This window comes from Urocitellus parryii, chromosome 7 (assembly GCF_045843805.1).
Source record: "Urocitellus parryii isolate mUroPar1 chromosome 7, mUroPar1.hap1, whole genome shotgun sequence".
NCBI classification, from domain to species: Eukaryota; Metazoa; Chordata; class Mammalia; order Rodentia; family Sciuridae; genus Urocitellus; species Urocitellus parryii.
The window spans coordinates 36,291,462-36,315,695 of NC_135537.1; the positions used below are offsets into that span (position 1 = coordinate 36,291,462).

General features: G+C 37.7%; 2 protein-coding genes across 4 annotated transcripts in view; one reads left to right on the forward strand and one right to left on the reverse strand.

The window, feature by feature from the left end:
* The first annotated feature begins 2,206 nt into the window (after window positions 1-2,206).
* Rnf19a (ring finger protein 19A, RBR E3 ubiquitin protein ligase) overlaps window positions 2,207-24,234 on the forward strand; it is a 45,479-nt gene continuing 23,451 nt past the window's right edge. The window contains exons 1-2 of one of the 2 annotated variants that reach the window (XM_077800579.1): window positions 2,207-2,449; window positions 16,072-16,267. The gene's annotated coding sequence lies outside the window, so the exon portion shown is untranslated. The remainder of the gene's footprint in view (window positions 2,450-16,071; window positions 16,268-24,234) is intronic. The other variant, XM_026384916.2, reaches the window with a different exon arrangement.
* On the reverse strand, window positions 17,242-20,003 carry LOC144255746 (uncharacterized). 2 transcript variants are annotated; one of them, XM_077800581.1, is made up of 3 exons: window positions 19,096-20,003; window positions 17,628-18,664; window positions 17,242-17,492 (listed from the first exon to the last, which is right to left on the reverse strand). In XM_077800581.1, exons 1-3 carry the CDS (start codon window positions 19,291-19,293, stop codon window positions 17,420-17,422), a joined length of 1,308 nt encoding a protein of 435 aa, XP_077656707.1. In that variant the 5' UTR covers window positions 19,294-20,003; the 3' UTR covers window positions 17,242-17,419. The 2 variants fall into 2 exon arrangements, with proteins under 2 accessions (XP_077656707.1, XP_077656706.1); XM_077800580.1 differs by having other exon boundaries at window positions 17,628-18,984; window positions 19,017-20,003.

Below are 24,234 nucleotides of genomic sequence, written 5' to 3' on the forward strand. Positions count from 1 at the left end.
ACCACATCATTAACAATCATTTACAATTCTCCTTATCACATCCTAAAAGTTCTTAAATCTGGCTCCCATCTATGTTTCTAAACTCCATCTCCATACACTCTTCCCTCTTACTATGCTTCAGCCTCTAGTTATCTTAAACATGATATGTTTTTTCTTGCTAGAACCTTTCTACCTGTTGTTCTCTCTGCCTTTCCCACCTGTTAACTTGTTTGTTAACAACAGTTGTCAAATAGAAGGACTTTAATTTGAGAGACCAAAATAAAGTAATAGCCTCCCTGTTTTTTCTCATGTTACTGAGGGAAATTTATCCCCCCAACATTGAAGGCAAATATTTATTGATGCTGAATTAGAAAAGAGAAATGAAATAAGAGAAAATGGCTAAAAAATTAAGATCCTAAGGGCCAATTATTATTATTTTGTATTAATCCATTGAGAAACGATGAAGCCCTAACAGTGGTCTTAGCTGGGCACTGGAATCACTTAGAGAGTTTTTAAAAAAATACTAATACTAGGAATAACCTCAGGGATTCTGTCTTAATGATGAGTGCAGCCTAGGCATCAGAATTTTTGAAAGCTCCCTAGTGAATTCTAATATGCAGTCAAACTTGAAAGCATCACTCCAAAGGCAGAAGGGAATATAGAAGAGCATGGGGGATATTTAGAGGTTTAATAAACAGGTCTTGGTGGAAGTTACAGAAAGGAGAGTGCCTGGGAAGAATCCTAGATTTCTAGCTTGGGATGAAAAAGGCAAGCTTTAAGGAAAAGATAACAAATCCCACTGTGGACTGGCTGAGTTTGAGTGCCTATAGAAATTCTAGTGGAGATTTTCAATAGGTATATCTTTCCTTATAGATTCATGTTGGTCTAGTTCTAAAGAGTAGGAAATCCCTCTAATTTTCAGGAAGACAAGAAAAGGCATCTCTGGAAAACATGACAATTGTACAGAGTACAAGACCATCTTTCTGCACAACTTTACTCAAAAACTCCCTCCAAGCCAAATCTCCATCTGTGCTAAAATATTTAACGTTGATGTATTTTCAAGAAGGATTATGTATGAGTACTATTCCATAAATCCATTTAATTTACTATTCTTATGCTATCTGTAGGCTTAGAGTTTCCCATAGATTAAATTGCTGACAGGCTTCAAGTGGCATTTAAAGGTATACATATAAAACAGCTCTAAAACTTCCAATAAATTAAAACAAATATATCTATAATCACTTCCTTTAAGATTTGTGGTCACCGACAAGTAGACTTAAAAACTGACTAGCCTGTTCAGTTTTCTAATTGGTAAATATTTACTGGGTTGCCAAAGAAACCAAGTACAGCCTGAAAAGACCATGGCTCCTTGGTTTGTTTCTAATTTAAATTAGACAGACACACTAAAATAAGGAAAGAGTAATATATTTAGTTAAGTAGCAGATGAGTAGCAGATGGCGAATGGACATTTTGTCCAGCATCTATTACATTCGTTTTTCAGCATTCCATGGAAAAGTTATCTACATCTTGAAGAGAAGTAACTGGGAGGGAATGGACCAGGACTGGAATGTATATTTATTCAACCAAGAATAATTTATACCAGGTCCTGGGTAGGTTAAACAATTCAAAGGAGATATGGTATGGCTGGTTTAAAAGAACACAAGGAGGTGGAACAGACAAAGCCGGATTAAAGGAATTCTGAATGTACGGAGATCAAGAAGGACATATATTTATTGTGGCCAAGAGCTGCAAGGACGCGCTGCAGCAAGCTCTGCTCTCCCTAGGGCTGCCGATCAAGCAGGTGAACCAAGAGAACACAAGGGAATAAATAATGTGCGAAACACCAGGAGGCACAGTCCCCCGGTCCCGCACCTCCTTTCACTACGGGCAAGGATCCAGCCACCCCCACCAGCTCCCGAAAGAGGACTCTCGGGGCTTCGGAGAGGCGGGCGGCAGACACTCGCCCCATAGTCCGGCCCACTCCAGGCGAAGCCCTGCGACAGTGACAGCCCTAGGCCCCACGCCGCCCGGGCGCAGCCAGGGACCTCCAGAACCCGGAGAACTTGGGCGACGAACTGCCGCGTCCCAGAGACGCCCGCGGCGGGCCGGGTGGGCACGACGCCATGACGCACGGCACGCGGGCGGAGCGGTGCGCCGGGGCGGGGCGGGGAGGAGAGGGGCGGGAGGAAGGAGTGGGAGGAGGAGGCGGGGAAAGCGGGGCTGAGGGTGGGGGAGAATGGCAGTTGCGGCACTGGTTCCCGGGAGCTGCGGTCCAGCCAGAACTGCGGAGGAGGCGTTCGGGAAAGCGGCAGTCCGGACCCCTTCCCTCCGTTACCCCTGCCCCAGCTGAAAGGCACCGCGGCGGGTCTAAGGACCCTCCTCCGCGCTTCCTCCGGCTTTTGCCGTCGACCCCAAAACATGGGCCTGCTCTCCCGCAGCCTTGCGCCGCCGCCGCTCTGAGGGCTTGAAGGTACAGCGGGCACCCGAGGAGGTTACTCCGGGAATGGGGGTGTAGGGAGGGCACGGGCGGCTCCCGTTTCTGAAACCCGAAGAGCTCTGGCCAGAGCGCTGCCCTCGCGCCCCTCCCGGAACGGATATGGATTCGGAAGTCCCGCAGAAAAGGCACCCCCTCTGTGTCCACTCGGGGCGGCCCGGCGGTCAGGCCTCGGGGTTCAGGCCTGGGGCTGGGTCCGGGTCCCCTGCGGGGCCCCAGCGCGGGCTTCTCCTGGGAGCGGGCCGAGGCCGGGCGTGGGCTCCGCCTCAAGCCTTGACCTGGTTGGGCTGTCTGCGGGGCGGGCGGCGGCTCCGCAATGTTGTGACGGGCCGAGAAGGCGCTCCCCGAGCACTCCTCCGGCCCCCGAAGCGGGCGCGACCTGAGGGTGGCTGCGGTGGGGAGGCGGCGGGGGCGGAGCGCATTCCTGACGGGTGATATCGGCTCTAACGGGACGGTTTCCGGGCCTCGCTGCACATTCGGGGACGGGACTTCATCCCCCAGCCCCAGCTGCCTGGGGCCCATAGGGTAGGAGAGCCGTGTAGCAAGGGAATGTTCATCTAGGAGAATTAGTACGCTCTTCAAAAACGAAAATCACACACGCAGGAAAAATGATGTAGCCTTGGGAAACGTCTGTATATGGGAGGGGGGGGCGATTTCTTCCCGGGTGATGCCCCCCCCCCATGATAAACCCTCAAGGTGTTCCCAGCCCTCACCCAGCAAGTAATGCCACTACTTTTATTATTTTTATTTTTATTTGGCGCTACTTTTTAATTTACAGATTTTCCTGTGATTAGGTTTTCATTCTGCACTTGCTCTTTTTTATCCCCATTTCCATTAATGGGAAGAAGAAAAGGAAGTTTAGGGTTCATTAACCCCGATGCAAGGACAGTAATGAAACAGGGAAGAGAGGGTAAGGCTATATACGTGGGAGAGAGAAAGGTTTCTTTTTTGTCCATTAGTCCCTTGGAGGAAGGAATAAATGAATGATGCTTTTACTCTGCTTAATAGTTCCTATTTAAAATGTTGCAGAATGCTCTATTAGGTTGACGTTGGAAAGGATGGCCTTTAATTGTCGCTGCAATTTTCAAACCTAGGTGTTGGCTGGAAAAGCTAGTTTTAAATATTAGTAAACCGTGGAGACATAAAGCAATTTTTTCCCTTGATCGGTTGCCTTAAAATATTTGTGGTGTTTCCTTTCCATTCTGCGGAGTTATTTTGTTTTGTTGTTTGTGTGTTTTGGTAAGAACGGGGCTTTTTAAAAATTGTTTTTTGTTTCATATTTTAACCTAGATTCATTTACCCTTGGTGTGTGAAACCTGACGGTGTGCCTAAGTTTTATTTTCATTTTTGCCATTAAACCCCTTACCACTTCTTTTTATAATTCAAGCCATTGCCATATTTGCCTGCTTATGATTCTTTAACCCTGGGCAGTCTGGATTGACTTAAAATGTAAATACTTTTCTCTGTTTAGAAAACAGCTATGACCTTATTTTCAAATTGCCTTTCCTTGCTATATGCAGTTAGAAGGTAAGGATTTAGAATTAAATATTGGGACTTAATAAACCAAATTATGCAAAAAATTCTGAATGTTGTTAATATTATGCTTCATAATGTTCTTTTAAAAATTACTGTGTACAGTATAACTGAAGTTTAAATTTTATATTCCATGGGAAATATTTTAATATCATCGCAAGGTGTCTTTCTGAGGAACAAAAAGAATCATCCACTTTTATTCTTTATTTATATAAAGAATCTAGTGTTAGATTTTGGTTTTTTTTTACCTATTAGTGGGATTTGTTGGATTTTTGGAGCCTTTTTACTTAACTAAATGAAACCATATTATTTTCTGTCAAACAGGAAAGGCACTAAGATTAATATCTTTTAAAAAATACTTAAGCAAGCATCGTAATGAAAAGTAAATGAACTTCCCATATTTGAACATAAGTGAAGTCATAAAACAACATTTTTGAATTTGTGAATGTCAAGTACTTGGGGTTTAATCTCTTTTCAATGGAATCAGATGGAAGTATACTAGAAAAGAATATAGGTATATTTGATAAGGAGTCATTAGATAAAATTAAATATGGGTAATTTGAGTCAAATTTTTTTTAACATTTGAAAGAATCTTTTGTATATTATGACAGGTTCTGGTTTTATTGTAAACATTTATTTATTCATTTAGATTTATCACAGAAATTCTTTAGTTTCTGATCATCCATCTCATATACATATGCTTTAAATTATTTTTTGTTTAATCTGCAGGCACTGAGAATTGAGAACTGTAGTTTTCTGAAATTTCCAAGAGGTGGGAAAAAGGCAAAATATTTGTAATACCTTGTAAAAAGTCAAGTTCTTGTCATAAAGGAAGTTGGTAATATGTTTTGTTAAGTTCACATCAAAATTATTCACTTATATCTGCTCTACTTAGGTAGTCTAGAAAATCTTGTTTTTCTGATAGTACTAATAAGTGATCTTTGTCAAATGCAGGCTGGTTCTTACTATCTCAGCTTAGGCATATATATATATATATATATATTTTTTTTTTTTTTTTTTTTTTTTTTTTTTACTGTTGAGGCCCAGATAAAAATTAGGCCATCTTGGGCTAAAGGCCAAAATAGAGTCGACTTTATAAATTTATATTTGATTGAATATTATATTGTATTTGGCAATCTAGTGCTTCATTGCACATAAGAGCAAAGTAATACTTTAATGATTGTCTGTGAGGCTCTGGGCTCATATATAGAATACTTTAGCTATAAAGCTTTAGTTTGATTCCTGTTTAGCAAAATGTTAATCTGATTACTATGGAGACTAGCTAAATTTTCCTTTCTTAGGCTTTTTTTCCCCCTCCAACTAGGAGTAATTATTTTTCTTTGATGTTTTCTGTTGTTGTGTTTATTTTTTGTCACAATATGACAGAGATGTGTAACATCAAAATAGTATACATGCATAAGCATACCTGCATAGCTAAAGACTAAAAGATAATATTTGCTAAACATCTGTATTTTAGATGGTGGTAGGCTTCAATCCAAAAGCAGTGAAATCATTTGGGGTTTAAAACTTGGGTACTTTATTTGTTTCTCAATAGCTATCATATGTCACTGATTCTTTCTATATTAAAATGAAAAAGAGAAGCACATTTTGTTATTGTAGTTTTCTTAGTTTTTGCTGTATTGCTCTTGTTTAATAATACTTGAAGAATTATTTTTATTGTTCATATTATTTTTAAAGCTATGCTATTACCTTTAAAATCTTGTCCTGTTGTTATCTGGTATTTTATTTTAAAAATCATTTGCTGGAAAATTACTAGTTTTTGATTTTAGAAGTCCTATTTGAGAAAGTTTTGTTAAGTGAAAGTCTCAATAGGACACAACTGATGAGGAGTTGTTTTAGCATACAAAGAAGTTTATGCACTGAATTTTGAAGCCAAATTTACTTCAGAAGGCACTATAGTTTTAAGTTCTAGAAAAAGAAAAAAGGAAAGAAACAAAAGGACAAAAAAAAAATCAGAACTGATTCTTTGATCCACACAACTGGAGTTGGCTTAACATTTAAGTACGCTTAACATTCTCAGCCTCTGTTCTACTCTAGAGACACCTGAGAGTGAAAATAGCCCTGTTGTAATGTGAATAGCTAGCTGCCAGTTGAAGAGGAACTTTTCTAAAAATGAGTTGTAAAAAAAGGAGCAAACTAGTTAAAGGGAAGGAGAAGGAAACCTGGACAGGCTATTAGGAGTCTGATAGTATTAGGCTCCTAGAAAAATATGATATAACATAATATTATACATATTGTGTCACAAAAATAGATGGTTAATAGTCTGACTCTATGGATTTATATTTTGTAATTTTTAAATCAAGTATTGGCATTTGCCCCCAAAATGCTTTTCTAAATTACTCTTAAGCAAGATCACAAATGAGATAGTATAGGAGACAGTGAGACTATTCTGTGTTCACTCTTAAGCATTTGGCATAAATCTAATGTAATAGGTGTTGAATTAGTATTTGCTGACTGAATAAATTATCTACAGTGTAAGGTATCTATTTCATAACTTTCTCTGTAGCAGTGGTTTCCAATAGAAATATAAAGTGAGTCACAAATGTAATTTTAAGATTTTCTAGGGCCACATTAAAAGAAGTAAAAAGTAACAGGTGAAATTAATTTTCATAATTTAACCCAACACATCCAAAATATTATTTCAACTTGTATTAATGAGTGCTTAATGAGTGATTTTACAGTCTTGGACAGTGTAGCTCCAAGAATATTTTATATAACATCTTCTTTTCCACAAGAGATTCTTCATCTTTTTGATAGTCTTTTTTCTAACCAATTGATGTTTGAGGTCAAATGCAAAACTGTGTATGCCATTATACTAAAATTATTGAGTTGAATTGCAAGTCAGGGTACCTGTTTTCTGTTCTCAATTTTACAACTCCCCTACAATGATTTCGTACACATTTTATTGGATTAGTATAAATTAATCATGTATTTGCAACACTCTGAACTGCTCAGACAAGACTATTTTAAAAAGTTTTTTTATTAGTAGTAACTTGTCATGGCAAGGCTCAATATAAAAGCAAAAGGAAGAAGTCCCCATGAGACTACTGCATATGGAGTGTCCTGTTACCTCCCATTTTTGACTCAGTTACAATGAATAAATCAATACACGGTGTTCTTGTAACACATAGAATCAGGAGAGATGAGTAGATTTGTTTGAACACCAAAATTTAAACCTCTCATCTATTTATGTGGCCTAAACCCATCTGGCCTTCACTTTGTGTTTGTATGAATAACTGGGAGTCTTACGTAGGCATCCTTAAAGAAGTCATGAATAAAGGTCCTTTGGAAAGGAGCACTGTGACTAGCAAGTAGTGTGACTAGATAGGGAAAGTAAAGCAACCATTTAGAAAAGTCTGTCATTTCAGGATATATGATGTATAACATAGTGACAGTAATCTTTTATCCAAACCAGGGGTGGTAGTGGTTCCCCAGCAAGCAGTTGCAGACTTCTATTTTTATAGAGCCAGATTAAAGAGATGTCTTTTTATATTCATATCTTTTAATTTCAAGATAAGCATACACCTTTTTTTAAAATATGGAGAAACATGAAATATCTTTTGGCTTATTGCATAAATATAGCACACTTTACCAGTGCCCCTATCAAAAATTTCTGGATTCATGGTAGAGTGGATTGAAAGGTAGCACCCCAGAAGATAAGTGTTCACATTCTAATCCCAAGAACCTGTGAATGTTACCTTATTTGGTTGCATTTGTAATTAAGGATATTGAGATGAGATCATCCTGAGATATCCAGGTAGCCTCAAAATCAGTGACAAATGTCCTTATAAGGGAAAAGAACATGGCTGGGGGGGGGGTCATTGAGAGAAAGACATACAGAAGAAAAGGAGGCAATATAGCTATGGAGAGGAGACAATTGAGTGATGTGGCCATGTTCATGGTCATCAGAAGCTGAAAGAGGCAAAGAATAGATTCACCTCTAGCCCCAGAAAGGAATATGGTCCTGTTGGATTTTGGACCTCTAACATCCAGAGCTGCAATAAATCTCTGTTGTCTTCAGCTACTCAGTTGGTGGCAATTTGTTACAGTAGCTGTAGGAAACTAATATATAGTCAGAAATCTTTAGTAAACCATGTATGGGGAGTACCAGAAATTAAACAGTTCTCTCTTTAGAATTCTAATCCTTTCTTAGAACTATTAGAGGAAGTGTGTTAATACTCTCCAGTCTTAACAGGTTTAAGAAATAGATCATATCTTTTAATAAGATGTATTGTTACTTTCACTACTGTCATTTCTTTTCTCTCTTTCCTAGCTTGTCCATTCTTTGCTCTTTACTTTTTAAGAAAGTTCACATTTGGGTGAGGGGAATGAATATAGGGAAAGAGTAATATATTTTGTCTTTTTAAAGTGAATGATCCCCCTCTTGCCTTTTTTATCTCTTACTGGATCCTCCTCTTCTCCCTTATAACTTAATATTGGAATGCAGCAGATCTCATTCCCTCCCTTTCTACATTTACTTCCTTAGTGATCTCATCCATACTTAGGATTTTACATACCATCCATACACTTCTAGGCTAGATTTTTTTTTTTTTTCCTGAGCTCCAGGCTTGTTGAACAGGTATTTGTGTATACATCTCCACCTAGATATAAATGCCTGAAAATGAACTAGTTTGGGCTTCATCCTTAAACTTGTTCTTTTCACATCCTCCCCTGGTTCAGTTAATCACAGTTTCAGTCTCAATTAATTGAGCTCAAATCCTCTCAAAATCCACTGTCTGTCAGAAAATCCTAACAGTTCTTTTTTCACAACATGTATCAAAACATATCCTCATCACTTCTACTGATGAGCCATCATCATCACTTCTAGATTCTTGTTGTAGTCTTTAAACTGTTGTCCATACCATCATCCTTGTTCCTCTACCTATTAATAACACCAGAATAATCCTTTTACACTATTTGGATTTTAAACTGTTTAGATTTTAAGTTTCCCCATCTTAGAATAAAAGGCAAGGTTTTTATATTGGTCTATAACGCCATACAACCTGGCTCCATTACATTCTAGTCTATCTTGTATATTCTTTTCCTTGTGCATTCCCTTTCAGTCACATTCTAGCCTGATTCTAGCCTGTTGGCTGTTTGGGGGGGCATACCAGACATATTCTTCTTTTTAGGGCCTTTGTAGTATCTATTTCCTCTGCCTTGAACATTCTTTCCCCAAATTTCCATGTGGCTAGCTCCTTTACTTCCTTTGGGCATTTGCTTAAATATCACTTTTTAAATGAGACTCTGATTACCCTATTTAAAATGGTAATCAACACCATACATATACTCACCTTTTCTCCACCTCCTAGCTGCGAATCAAATTAAAATATTGAGGTGAAGTATTTAGAAAATTGTAAACTTCTATATAAAAACATGGAGTATTTTTTAGTAAGGTTTATGAGTACTGACCTACAGTGATTTGTAGAAATAAGATAGGAGTTGAGGCTTGAAAGAGAAGTCAGACTTTAAAAAAGAGCAGAGAAGAGGCAGAGACAAAGGCATAGTGAAAGTTGTGGAGTTGATACTATGTTATGTTTCATTGAGTTATTTAACAAGTAGGTCAATTAGCTAGAATGTGGGTTCTTATGTGGGAGAACCATGAGAGACTTAAGGTTAGACTGTGGGAGGGCTTTGAATTTGAAGTGAAGTTTGAAATTTTTATTCATTATCTATGAAAATCAGTGGAAATTTGTAAGCAGGCCTTAACACAGGATAATGGAGGTAGTTCACATATCAGGTGATTAATGAAGACCTTGTCTAAGATGATAGAGAAAGAACGGGGGGACTCTGCCACATTAGCTCTATTTGGTCTAGACACTTTCTAGAGCAAAGTGTCCACTGGAACTTTCCTCAGTGAAGGAAATGTTCTAGATCTGTGCTGCTCATAATGATAACAAGTAGCTATGTATGGCTGTAGAACATTTGAAATGTTACTAGTGAAACTGAGGGATTAAAATAAAATAATTAAAATAGCCTCATGTGGCTGGTGGTGATGTATTGGACTGAGTATCTCTAGACTTCAGTTTTTTCACTTACAAGCTGAAGAGATTAGAATACTAGTGTCACCAGGAAGATAAATTCTACAGCCAAATTGAGTGCTATCTTCCAAGAAGAGTGGGTGTTTGAGAAGATGCACCTTTACATGACTAGTATTTGTGCAATAGTTCCATGATTTGTACCTTTTCACTTTCCTTATCTCCCAAGTCTTAAGAAACCCACTCCATTTTTTTGATGGCTGCCTTTTCAAATTAGTCTTTAGATTACTGCCTCCCTAAATTCAGTAGTTAAATATCTAACACATCTAATTTAAAGGTGTGTTTTAGAATTATAATTAAACTAATTTTGTTTCTTTCAAATTTTTGTTAAAAGAAAACTATTACAATGTTTATGATTGCTGTCTATGTAATTCTTACCTACATACTTTTGTTTTTGTTAGAAAATACTCCCCTGCTTGTTTTCTTTCTTTATATATTTAATATTTCCTTTGTGTTTTTGAGTTTTTAATCTCATTTCAGGGAACATTTCAATGTTGCATATCCAAAGGAAAACCAACACATTTTGCTTAATTGTGCCTCTTGTTTCCCAAGGGATATCATTTCTTACTTTATACTTTGAAGGAAAATTTTTAAATATCTTTTAGGACCTCTACCAAATACCTCTTGTAGTCTGTACTCTACCTTCTGTGTACACATATCACAAAATTATATACAAACAGTCATTGAGCTAACTCAAGGACTTCCTTTAGGAGAAAAAGGAAACTGCTTCTAAAAATTGAGAAGTAAAGCCATGTGTGGTGGTGCATGCCTGTAACCCCAGCATCTCAGGATGTTGAAGTAGGACAATTGCAAGTTGAAGGCCAGTTCTAAGCAACTTAGTGAAACTCTGTCGCAAATAAAAAAATAAAAAGGGCTGGGGATGTGGCTCAATGGTTAAGCACCTGTTGGTTCAATCCCAAGTGGAGATGGGACTACTATTAGTACTACTACTACTAATAATAATAAATAAAATAAAATTGGAGAAATGAGATGCTGCTGTTACTAGTTTGTGTGTGTGTGTGTGTGTGTGTGTGTGTGTTTGTGTGTGTGTGTGTAACTCCCTAAAAAGTATTTAGGATGGAAGAATGTACTAATACTTGAGAAATTTTGAAGATATTTTAAAGAAGAGAAGAATTCTTTATCTGAAAAAAAAACTTATCCACTGTTAATCCTGTAGTATTCTTTTTATTAAAGCCATCTGTAAATTTGTATGTTAGAGTAGTCTTTTAGAATTGAGCAATCTAGACATCATCTGATTTTAAATCCTTAGCTTTCAGATAAGGAAATAGAAATTCAAAGTAAATAGACTTGGCTAAGATCTCATACTAGGTTTAACATTTCCTTTCTTTTTTTGTAGCACTGTATATTTTAAGTAGTTGAAGTTTTTTGACAGCTAGTTAACTTTTTAAAAACCCACTTGAAAAATTACATGGTTTTGGACATTTAAATGTACCTGGCATTTTGCACTCTGCAATGAGCAGCCAAAATGTTTTTCATCTTTTTTAATTTGGAAAATGGAATAAATAATGCTTTTTCCTTTCTGCAGCAGCTTATTTTTTGTAATGGATAGAGTGATGAGTATTATTAAAGCCACTATGCACCATTCCGTTCTCTCAGTCAAAAGTAGATTTATATAGGTAAACGTAGCAGATGCATGTTTGTGAAGCTCTTTAAGAAATATCTCTTTTGGGAGGTTTTGTGGCATATGGTAATAGTTTATTCTCAACTTTAAATTTCTGTTTCTGGGAGATCATAGAAACTGTCTTAAGGATAGAACTCAAGGTAGTATATATGGGTCTTGGTAAGCACGCACTTTTCAAAAGTGGAAACTGATTGCTGGAAATTGATAACTTTCTGTTTATCCTATATCCTACTTATAAGTAGTTAAATGGAAAATACTTATTGCATTTTTAATATTAGACAACTAGAGTTAGGTTTGTAGCTATATAAATGTAAGAAAACAAAACTTAATTTACAAGAAATTAATTTGCTGTAATAATGTATTTCAAACTTACAATTATCTAACTATACTGATTACATTAGAAAAACCATTTTAGAGTCAACCATTTTTTCATTTTATTTCTAATCTTTTGTCTATTAATCTTTCAACAGTTTTATCTAGTAAATGGTTTAGATAGACTTGTGCCAACTTTTCAGATATTTATAATAGTTATAGCTAATACTTATTAAGTGATTAATGTGCACCATACCCTTTGCTGAATTCTTTGTATGTTGTTATAATAATCATGGACTACAGGTACTATTATTCCTATTTTTAGTAACCCAGTGTCACACATCTAGCTACAATGAATCTCAGAGGCTGAACTTTAACCCAGGATACACTGACTTCAAAGTCCATGCTTTACTCTGAATACATGCTCCATTGTTAGCTTATTTTTATATAGCATTTTAAAAATTTTACCCATTGGGCATGCTGATGCATGCCTGTAAACCCAGCTACTCAGGAGACTGAGGCAGCAGATGAGGCAGCATGATCCCAAGTTGAGGCCAGCCTGAGCAACTTAGTGAGACCCTGTATCAAAATAAAATAAAAAGGCTGGGCATATAGCTAAATGGTAGAGCTTGCCTAACATGTTGCAAGGTCCTGAGTTCAACACTCAGTGTACTTCAAGAAGTATAAAAATTAAATCCTCTCCCAAGATACTCTAAATTTTATTACCTCATTTTATCTCCCACTTTAAGGTGATAAGGTAGGTAATTGTGTCAAAACTGGCAACTCCAAAATCATTTGGTGGAACACAATACAAGTTTGATTTTCATACAGAGAACCACATGGATGACTCACGTATCCTTCAGTCTCATGTCTCTGCTGTCTGTTAAGTTCGACTTGGAGTCATCCACTGGAGTTACTATATTTAACCACCATTGAGTGAAGAAAGAAAGCTTAAGGATGTTTGAAGGAATGCCTTTGAGGGCCCATCCTTAAAAGGGTATGCATCATTGCACTTAAATTGCATTGGCCAGGACTAGTCAGATGGCCACATCTTGCTACAAGTGGAATGGAAAATGGTCTCCTCCTTTGTGCTCAGGAGAAAAAAGAAACAGATGAGCAAATAGCATCATCTCTGCCACAGTAGTGTTTTCCCTATTTTCAGATGGTATAGACCTGCAATGATACAGTGCTATCCAATGTTTTTATAGTCTATTAGAAGAAAGTTTTAGAATGGATTTTAATACATATTTGTTTAGATTATGAGACTATCATATGCCCAAGTATAAATCAGGATTTTCTTATTTAAAACTTATGCTTCAGAAAGATACACTATTAAAATTTAGATGTTGGTGGGAGGGACAAAAAAAATAGGTCCTTGCAGAGTCTTTCATAGTACTATACTTTTTAAGGAGGATTAGTCTGAAATGTCTGCTTAATGTTTAGATGCAGTAGAATGAAAGTTCCACAAAACACGGGCCTCTTCTGTTTTGTTCAGCATTGTATACACAGTGCTTAGAAGAGTATCTCGCACATAATAGGCTCTGAAGATGTTTGTCGAAAAAAGAAAATGAATGAAATGTAGGCAGGTTACTTGGAGCAAAAAGGCAAAAACATTTTAAACACATTAAGTTATTTTTAGAACACCTTACAATTGCAGGTGTTGGATAATGCTAGAAAACTTTTTAAAGATTGTTATTAAGAAGCAGTCCAATAAACCAGGTGTGGTGTCCCATGCCTTTAATCCCAGCGGCTCAGGAGGCTGAGGCAGTAGGAATCACAGTTCAAAGCCAGCCTCAGCAACTTAGCGAGGCACTAAGCAACTCAGTGAGATCCTGTCTCTAAATAAAATACAAAACAGGGCTGGAGATGTGGCTCAGTGATTGAGTGCCCCTGAGTTCAATCCCTAGTAGTGTTGTCCTGTTGCTCCACCGCCCAGCAAAAGAAGCAGTCCCATAAATGGTTACATTGTGAAGATTACAAATGTATACTTAGGCTAAAATTTCCTATAACAGTATCATGCAGATTCAAGAATATTATATTTTGGAGCTCAGAGGAAGGTATCCTTTAGTAAATTGCCAGATGTCTAAATAAATACATATATATATATATATATATATATATATATATATATATATATATATATAAAATCTCCCAGGAGAGGTAGAATTCAAGCAAAAAGGTAGTCTTAATTGCCTTGAGGTGTGGGGGTGGAGTTTGGGATTGCCAGAGTGGCTGGAATTGAGTGAATAAATCCCAGAAAGGAGGGAGTTATTATAAAGTGTCCCTAAAAGTTGTGAATAAACTCTCCTCCAATACCTAGTTGTCTCCTGAACTATGCATGGGAAATCCAAGGACCTCAAAAGAAAGTAATAGCTGGAAGACAGAAAAAGCTGCATAGAAATCACAGCTACTACCCTTTACCCAGGAGACAGAATTTAGTATTTGGTTCCCACCAAGATAGTGGGGCTTAGTAAACATTTGTGCTTTCTTAGACTCACTCTAAAAAAGCATAAAGCCAAACCTCCACAAGTTAAAGTTGATGAGCCAGTGATTTAACTTCCAGGTGTAATAAAAATGTCACTCTTCAGAAGATAAGAGATTGTAGAGCCTTTAAAACATATCATCCACAATATGCAGTTTATAATAAGCAATTACTAGTCATGTGAAATAGGAGGAACATACATACAGCTCACTGTAAAGACGTCCCTATATGTAGCAGAATGAGCAAACTTTTAAAGTAGTCTAATATTTTTAAGGAGTTAATGGAGAGAATGTGATCATAATGACTGACATATGGACAATCTCTTTTTTTTTTCAGAAATAAAATTTTAAAAATTTATTTAACAATTAGAATGAAAACCACCTCCAGCAATTTCCTCATAAGCACTAACTAGGGTCCCAGATGGAAGGTCTAATCCCTCCAAGGTCTTAAAATAATCAGAAAACTGTATTGAAGGGTACTTGTCAGTCATTTATTTCCATTAATCCAACTGCATATCTTCAGAGAAAAATCAAAATAGTCATTGTTTATTGATAGATAACAGTGACTTAGAAAATAAATGGTTAAAATCATATGAAATTTTACTAATTGAAAAATTCAGTTATTTCAGATAGGAATTTAAGATGACCCAAGTCGTGATCGACGGCATCATATCAGGACAGCTATAAATTCCATTTACTCTCTTAACATAATCACATTGACATTCATACCAATATAACTTTGAAAGAATTTAGAATTACTGTGTCATTTGACAATGTTGCCATACATTGCAACTTAGCAAATTAGCCTGAGGAGCTTAATATCTCCTTTTTGTAATATAAACATCTGAAAAGTTCTGGGGTTCTTTGAAATGTCCAAAATTTACCTTCAGTTTGAAGAAATTTAATTTAAAACTTTGATCCTGGGGAAGCCGGCCAAAGATGTTGAAACAGGTTTAAAACATCTGATTAAAACAGAATCAGAAGCCAGGTGTGGTGGCACACACCTGTAATTCCAGCACCTTGGGAGGCTAAGGCCTGAGAATCACAGGTTGAAAGCCAGCCTTAGACACTTAGCAATATGCTAATGCAACTGGGAAACTTAGCCACACCCTATCTCAAAGAAACGCAAACACACACCAGAATGGACAGATAACTGTGAAATATTCAATTGAAGACAGTAACAACTGAAAACAAAAACAACAAAAAACCCCTGAGCTTTACTTTTAGAAAATTTCAGTACACAATAAACATTTTAATATACAGAAATTGGAGCATAGAATGAAGGGATAGGATCAAACTGACAGCAAAATCCAGCTGGGCAAACAGGTCCTGTAGCTCCACATCTGGCATTTGAGGCACAAGGCATTGTGATGTTCTCTTCAAAAGCTTGTGTAGCTCTAGCCCTATGGCCTTGGTGAATGCAGCCCAAGTGGACTTTGTGTTGGCTTGTCTCTGCTCAATGCCTGCTGCTTTCCTATGACTATGTCCCATGTTACTGGCATTTTTTAATCTCTGGGTTCTTCACTTCACCTTCAGCTTCCTCCTCACATCTCCACATTTTGAATTCTCAGGGGAGGCCCACAGGGACTCTGACCCTGATGCACTTTGCCTGGCCTACCAGATATTTGAAATCTTCATGAAGCCTCCTTGAATCCCTAACTGAAGCATCCTGCATTCGTGCCAAGAGAGCACTACATGGTTGATGCCAAAGTCTGTTACCATCTTGAGCAGTAGCCAAACCTCCAGAGACCCTGGATGCAGCAGCCTGTGAGTGTCTGGGTGGCTGAGCATGGGGAAGAAACTTCCTATGGTCCTTTGTGCAAGAAGGGTGCCCCACTGGTCTCAAGAGAATTTTCACTATTATTCCCTAGAGCTTCATGAGAAGGGTGTGGTCTTGCCAGCTCCTGAGACGCCCTCAGGCCATCTTTCTTGTTGTCTATGGGCACTCTTTAGCATTTCTTTCGTGGCAGTAATGTCTTTAACAACTGCAACTTTCTTAGTCCCTGTTTTGTTCAAGTCCACATTTTCCAAATCTTTCTGTTCTGCTTTCTGCTCCTTACTACAATAAATTTGGCTAAAAGCTGCCAGCAATATCCATGCCACAACCAGAAAGCTATGCTACATAGAAATTTCTTCTGCCAGATTAAGAAGTCCATCACTTTTAAAACGAGCCTCACAGAAAGACTCATGACAAGGGTAAAATGCAGACAACTTCTTAGCCAGAGCATAACAGGAATGACCTCTAGTCCAATCACCAGTAGTGTCATCCTTTTCCTCTAAACACACTTGAGCCCTATCTTCACTGTCCACAGTCTTATTGAGCTCCCACCATTACCGGCCATTAAGCTCCCCTTACAACAACCTATACAATTTCCAGCTTGAAATGCTAAAGATCTCAAAATTCCTCCATCCTATTCCAAAATGCTACAAATGCTTATGAAATATATCATCAGGTTACTAACAACAACGACCTCACTCTTGGTACAAATTTGTTTTAGTCATCTTTTTCACTCTATGATTAAAAGAATCAACCAGTACAATAGTAGGGCAGGAAAAGTTTATTTAAGGGGTCAATTCAGACAGCAGTCTCCATTCCTCAAAGGCTTGAGGTAAGGCAGAAGAACATCATGATGGAAGAGTGTGACAAAGGAAAGCAGCTCACATGATGATCAGGAGGCAGACTGAGAGGTCTTCACTGGCCAGATACAAATCTATACTCCAAAGCCTTGCCAATTCCCACCTCCTCCAGCCACTCCCTACCACTCAGTGAATCCCTGTCAGGGGATTAATGGACTGATTGGTTTAAGATTCTCATGAGAAAATCATTTCTCCTCTGAAACTTCTTGCACTGTTTCACATTTAACCTTTTAGTGAAAACCTTAAATCCAAAGCACAACAAAACTTATGTCCATTAAGAGTTCAATCATGTACTTGAAGGCTAGATGAATTAGCAAAGGCTTTCCCACACGACTTACAATCATAGGGCTTGTCTCTAGTATAAGTTCATTTATGTTTTTGAAAGTAAGATGAAGTAGTAAAAGGGCTTATTCCCAGTATGAGTTTATTCATGTAAGTAAAGGAGACTGGACTAAGTGAAGGTCAACCACATTGCTTATGTTCATTGGGCTTCTCTCTAGCATGAGTTCGTTTATGTGTTTGAAGGGAAGAGGACCTAGTGAAGGCTTTCCCACACTGCTTACATTCATAGGGCTTCTCTCCAGTATGAATTCGTTTATGTCTATTAAGGTAAGAGGAACTACAAAAGGCTTTTCCACATTGTTTACATTTATAAGGCTTCTTTCCAGTATGAGTATGTTCATGTATGTGAAGTTGAATGGACTGAGTGAAGGCTTTGCCACACTGCTTACATTCATAGGGCTTCTCTCCAGTGTGAATTCGATTATGCATTTGAAGGTTAGATGTTGTAGTAAAGGCTTTTCCACATTGTTTACATTCATAAGGCTTCTCTCCAGTATGAGTTCGTTTATGTATTTGAAGGTAAGAGGACCTAGTGAAGGCTTTCCCACATTGTTTACACTCATAGGGTTTTTTTCCTGTATGAGTTCGTTCATGTGAGTGAAGGTCACTGGAGGAAGCAAAGGCTTTTCCACATTGTTCACACTCATAGGGCTTCTCTCCAGTATGAGTTCGTTCATGTACCTGAAGGTAAAGGGAAGCAATGAAGGCTTTTCCACACTGCTTACATTTATAGGGCTTCTCTCCAGTATGAGTTCGTTTATGTATTTGAAGGTAAGAGGAACTAAAAAAGGCTTTTCCACATTGTTTACACTCATAGGGCTTCTTTCCAGTATGAGTATGTTCATGTGAGTGAAGTTGAATGGACTGAGCGAAGGCTTTGCCACACTGCTTACATTGATAGGGCTTCTCTCCAGTGTGAATTCGATTATGAATTTGAAGGTTAGACGACGTAGTGAAGGCTTTTCCACATTGTTTACATTCATAGGGCTTCTCTCCAGTATGAGTTCGTTCATGTATTTGAAGGTAAGAGGACCAGGGAAAGACTTTCCCACATTGTTTACATTCATAGGACTTCTTTCCAGTATGATTTCGTTCATGCTTATGAAGGTAAGCGGACCTAGTGTAGGGTTTCCCACATTGTTTACATTCATAGGGCTTCTTTCTGGTATGAGTTCCTTCATGTGAGTGAAGGTGATTGGTTGAAGCAAAGGATTTTCTGCATATTTTACATTCATAGGGCCTCTCTCCAGTATGAGTTCGTTTATGTATTTGAAGGTAAGAGGAACTACAAAAGGCTTTCCCACATTGTTTACATTCATAGGGCTTCTTTCCAGTATGAGTTCGTTCATGTATATGAAGGCAAGAGTAAGTAGTAAACGTTTTTCCACATTGTTTACATTGATAGGGCTTCTTTCCTGTATGAGTTTGTTTGTGTACTTTAAGGTTAATGAAGGTTTTACTACATCGTTTCCATGTATGAGCCATCTCTCCAGTATGTCTTTGAGCTTTTGTGAGAGAAATGAAAGATTTCATTTACGTTCATGCAGCTTCCCTCCATACTCTTCATTCTCATATGGTTTGTTTGCAGAGTGAGATATGATGGGCCTTAGATTTATCCCAGGATATGTGTTCTGATCTTCAACATTGTGGTCCTCCCATTTGTCTCCTATAGAAGCCAGGTTTCTAAGAACTTCCTGCATCACATCTCTGTAGAGATTCTTCTGGGAAGGATCCAGCAAAGCCCACTCCTCCTGGGTGAAGTTCACAGCCACATCCTCAAAGATCACTGAATTCCGCACGCCAGGTCCCGCCATTCCTGTGCCCCTGGCGATCCCTGGCCGCACACTCTCCGTTTGGGCTCCGGGGTCACCTGCCGTCCTCACGAAGGAACTTCGGCCACCCGATCTCGTGGGGGTCTCTGGCTGCGACGGGAATCCGTGCCCAAGACACCCGACCTGAGGAGGAAGGAGCTGAGCCGCGCGGTCTAGCGAGGAAAGCGCGAGACTCCATATGGACAATCTCAATGGAGAAATAGAAACTATATAAAATTAGTCTACAACTCAAAAGTACATTTTTAAAATGAGAATTTCATTGGATGGATTTAATAGTACATTGAAATAGTACATCAGAGGAAAAAGCTAGTGAAATTGAAGGTAGATCAGTAAAAATTTGCTAAGCTAAAGATGGAGGGGAAAAAAAAAGAGATTTCAAAAAATGAGCAGAGCCCTAGTGGCCACTGGACAAAATTAAATTGCCCAACATATAGATAATTGAAATTCCAGAAGGAGAGAAGACAGTAGGGTTAAAAATATTAAAAGAAGTTATCTCCCTGAAATTTCCTTATTTATTTGAATGAACTTCAAATCCAAGAATTTTGGTGAATCCCAAGTGGGGTAAATACAAAGAAATCTACATCTAGGCACATCTTCATCAGACCGCTAGAAGACAGAGGTAGAAATTATTGAGTGTAGTCAAAGGGAAAAGAGTAACAGGGGAATTAAAATGTCAATGAAAGATGACTTACCAGAAATATTAGAGGCCAGAAGACTGTATAATGACCTATTTAAAGTCCCCAAAAGATAAAGCTATCACCTGGAATTCTATATTCAGCAAATGTATCTGTTAAAAAAGTGAAATAAGGACATATTTCATATTTCAGATAAAAGATTAAGAGAATTCATTGCTAGGAGACCTTCACACTGAGAAATGCTAAATGAAGTTCTTGTGGTTATAGGAAAATGATACAAATGAAAAGAAACATGGATTCACAAGAAGAAATAAAGGGAACCAGAAATATTGCAAAAAATAGGTTTCTTCTGAAAGGATTTCATAAGCATATAAAGCAATAGAGTAATTTACAGAAGAGCTTCGTAGGTATGAATTAAACATCTATACCTCACTCTTTAAAATATAAAAAATTAAAGGATAGATATTTGGATAAAGTAAATGTTGAAGGTTTAAAACCAAAGGGAAACATTATTGTTCCATTGTAAAAATGGTTTAAAAAATGAACAGATAAAATACAAGTAGGATGGTGCAAGAAATTAATTTAAAAAATTACTATGGGTAAATAGCAGAAAGATCAGTAGAGGGAAGTGAGAAGCGAGTGGCTGGAAGAACGGGGATGGAAATGTCCTGGGGACTGAAATAGAACAAGATATATTCCATGCTTTTATAATTACGTCAAAATGGATTCTACTGTCATGTATAACTAAAAAGAACCCATTTAAAAAAGTAGTAGAGGATGGTATATATTAATAGATGTTCATTTAGTAATCAAATAAATTGAAATACCTCTCCTTTTTTTTTTTGCTATTCAGAGAACACTATTGACATAATAAACTATTGGCATAATAAACGATTTTGGGGGCTGGGGTTGTGGTTCAGTGGTAGAGCGCTTGCTTTTCACGTGTGAGGCACTGGGTTTGATCCTCAGCACCACATAAAATAAATAAATAAATAAAATAAAGGTATTGTGTCCATCTGCAACTAAAAATATTTAAAAAAAATAAAGGATGTTGGTGAGAGTTCAGGGAAATAGCACCTTTCTGACTGACAGAAGTATTATTTGGAACACAACAGTGTGCATGTTTTAGAGATACTATATATCTGGATATCAGACATCTGAAAAAGAAAGGGAAATTAGAATTTATAGGTGTTAGAGAAGTGCCTCTTATGATTTTAGATACTTGATTGGAAAATACATAAATAAGATTTACTTGTGTTTTACTATTCTATTTTAGTAACTCTTCTAGCATCTTTAATTAGAGAGCCATATTTTTGTTGTGGGGAAGAGGCATCCTACTAAACAGCTGTAATAACAACATCATGGAGGCTGTGTTAGTCAGGGTTCTCCAGAGAAACAAATCAACTGGAGGGAGGTAGGGAGGCTGGGAGATAGATAGATAGATATAGAGAAAGAGCTTTATTATGAAAGGTTGGCTCACATGATTATGGAGGCAGAGAAGTCCCATGATCTGCTGTCTTCAACCTGGAGGCCCAGGAAAGCTGGTGTAATTCCAGTCCAAACCCAAAGGCTTGTGAACCACAAGGAACCAATGGTGTAAGTTCTGGTCTGAGTCCAAAGGCCTAAAAAGCCAAAAGTACTCATGTGCAAGGGTAGGAGAAAGATGGATATCCTAGTCCAAGCAGGGAGTAATATCTATCTATCTATCTCTCTCTCTCTCTCTCTCTCTCTCTCTCTCTCTCTCTCTCTCTTTTTATGTTCAGGCCTGCAGTGGATAGAACAGTACATTAGTAAGTGTAATCTACTTATTCAAATGGTTCAGATGCCAATCTCTTCTAGAAACACCCTGAGACACATGCAGAAATAATGTTTTATCAGCTCTCAGGGTATACCTCTTTGCCTAATCATGATGATACATAAAATCACATATTGCAGAAGCTAACCTAAAGTTATCATTTCCTCTTCACTGCTTTTCTTCTGTTATCACTGCATTTTAGCTTGATAAATCCTTGTGATAGTAACAATAAACATATAAAGAGCTGCTGGAGGGCTTTGGCCTTTGGCTATAGGTTAGTGGTACAGCACTTGCCTTGCATGTGTGAGGCACTGGGTTCGATCCTCAGCACCAAATAAATGAATAAATAAATAAGGGCTGGGGATGTGGCTCAAGCGATAGCGTGCTCGCCTGGCGTGCACAGGGTGCTGGGTTCAATCCTCAACACCACATAAAAATAAAACTAAAAAAGTAAATATTTCTTAAAAATTTTAAAAATAAATAAATAAATAATGAAGATTTCACTACATAGTTTTAAATGATATAAATCACCTGTAGCTAAAAAATAAATAAGTCCCACAACAACAACAACAAAATTCTTTCCTAAAGGTATACAATCAGAATTTCTGTAAATGAGGTCTAGAGCTTTTGTATTTTGAAAATGTTCCTCAGCAATTCAGGTGTACACTCTAATTAAGTACCACTAATACTAAAGAGACTTTGTTACATACTCTTTCCCTTAAAAACAAAATCCTATAGGGTTGGCCTCCAAAATAAGGATCCTTACATAGATTAATTCTATTTTGAACTTGATATGAATAGAATTAATACAGCACTTTTTTTTGTTTTAATTAGTTATACATGACAGTAGAATGCACTTTGATACATCACACATAAATGGAATATAATTTCTCATTCTTTTGGTTGTACATGGTGGAGAATCCCACCCATGATATTTAGTTATGTTTGTACATAGGGTAATAATGTCTGGTTCATTCTACTATCCTTCCGACTCCCCGATGGCCTCGCCTCTCTTCACTCCCTTCTACCTAAACACTATTCTTCCCTAGTCCCCCCACCCCTTATTGTGAATTAGCATCCGCATATCAGAGTAAACCTTTGGCCTTTGGCTTTTGGGGATTGCTTATTTTGCTTAGCATGATATTTTCCACCTCCATCTGTTTTATTCAGCTTTTTTGTTGCTGTGATTTAAAGACCCAACCACAACAATTGTAGAGGAGGAAAAGTTTGAGGGCTCATGGTTTCAGAGGTCTTAGTCCATAGAAGGCCGGCTTCATTCCTTAGGGCTCTAGATGAGGCAGGACATCTTGGCAAAAGAGTTGGCAGAAGGAAACAGTTCACATGTTGATCAGAAAGCAGACACACACACACACACACACACACACACACACACACACAGACACTTCATTTTCCAGATACAAATATATACACCAAAGACATGCCCTAATTCCCACCTCCTCTAGCCACACCCTACCACTTTATTTATCACTCAGTTAATCTCTATCAGGGGATTAATTCACTGATTGGGTTAAGACTCTCACAACCCAGTCCTTTCTCCTTTGAACTGTCTTGTGTTGTCTCTCATGTGAGCTTTTGGAAGATACCTCACACCCAAACCATAACACCATCCATTTACTGGCAAATGCCATAATTTCATTTTTCTTTAAGATTGGGTAATATTCCATAACACACACACACACACACACACACACACACACGCGCGCGCGCTCGCACACATTTTCTTTATCCATTCATCTGTTGAAGGGCACCTAGGTTGATTCCATAGTTCAGCTATCGTGAGTTGAGCTGCTATAAACATTGATATGGCTGCATCACTGTAATATGCTGATTTTAAGTCCTTTGGGTATAAACTGAGGAGTGGAACAGCTGGGTCAAATTCCAAGTTTTCGGAGAAATGTCTATACTGCTTTCCATAATGATTTTGCCAATTTGCATTCCCACCAGCAGTGTATGAAGGTACACTCATATCACACATATTCTTTTGGGTGGGATTCTTTCTTGTTTTATATGTAACAGGATTTTCATTGCTTTATGGTTGAGTATGGTTATACCACAATTTATTTATTCTGTTGATGGAAATGTGGGTTATTTCCAGTGTTTTAACTATGATAATTAATACTATGATAATTGTTATGTATATCTTTTGATGCATTAATTTGTGTACTCATTTCTAGGAGTAAAATTGCTGTTATAATAAGAGTATTATATGTTCAAGTTTGGTAGATACTGCCAAACAGTTTCCAAAGTAGGTGCACCTTTTTACACCTCCTGAAGAAAGTTCCTGTTCTTCCAGATCCTTGTCCATACTTGGAAATATTAGTCTGGGTGTGTAGTGGTCTCTCAATGTAGCTTTAATGTTTTATTACTTGATAATTAATGGTATTGAGCATTTTTTATATCCCTTTTTGAAGTGCCTGTTAAGTCCACTGCCCCTTTTTCTGTTGGATTGTCTTAGCACTTCTATACTTTTAA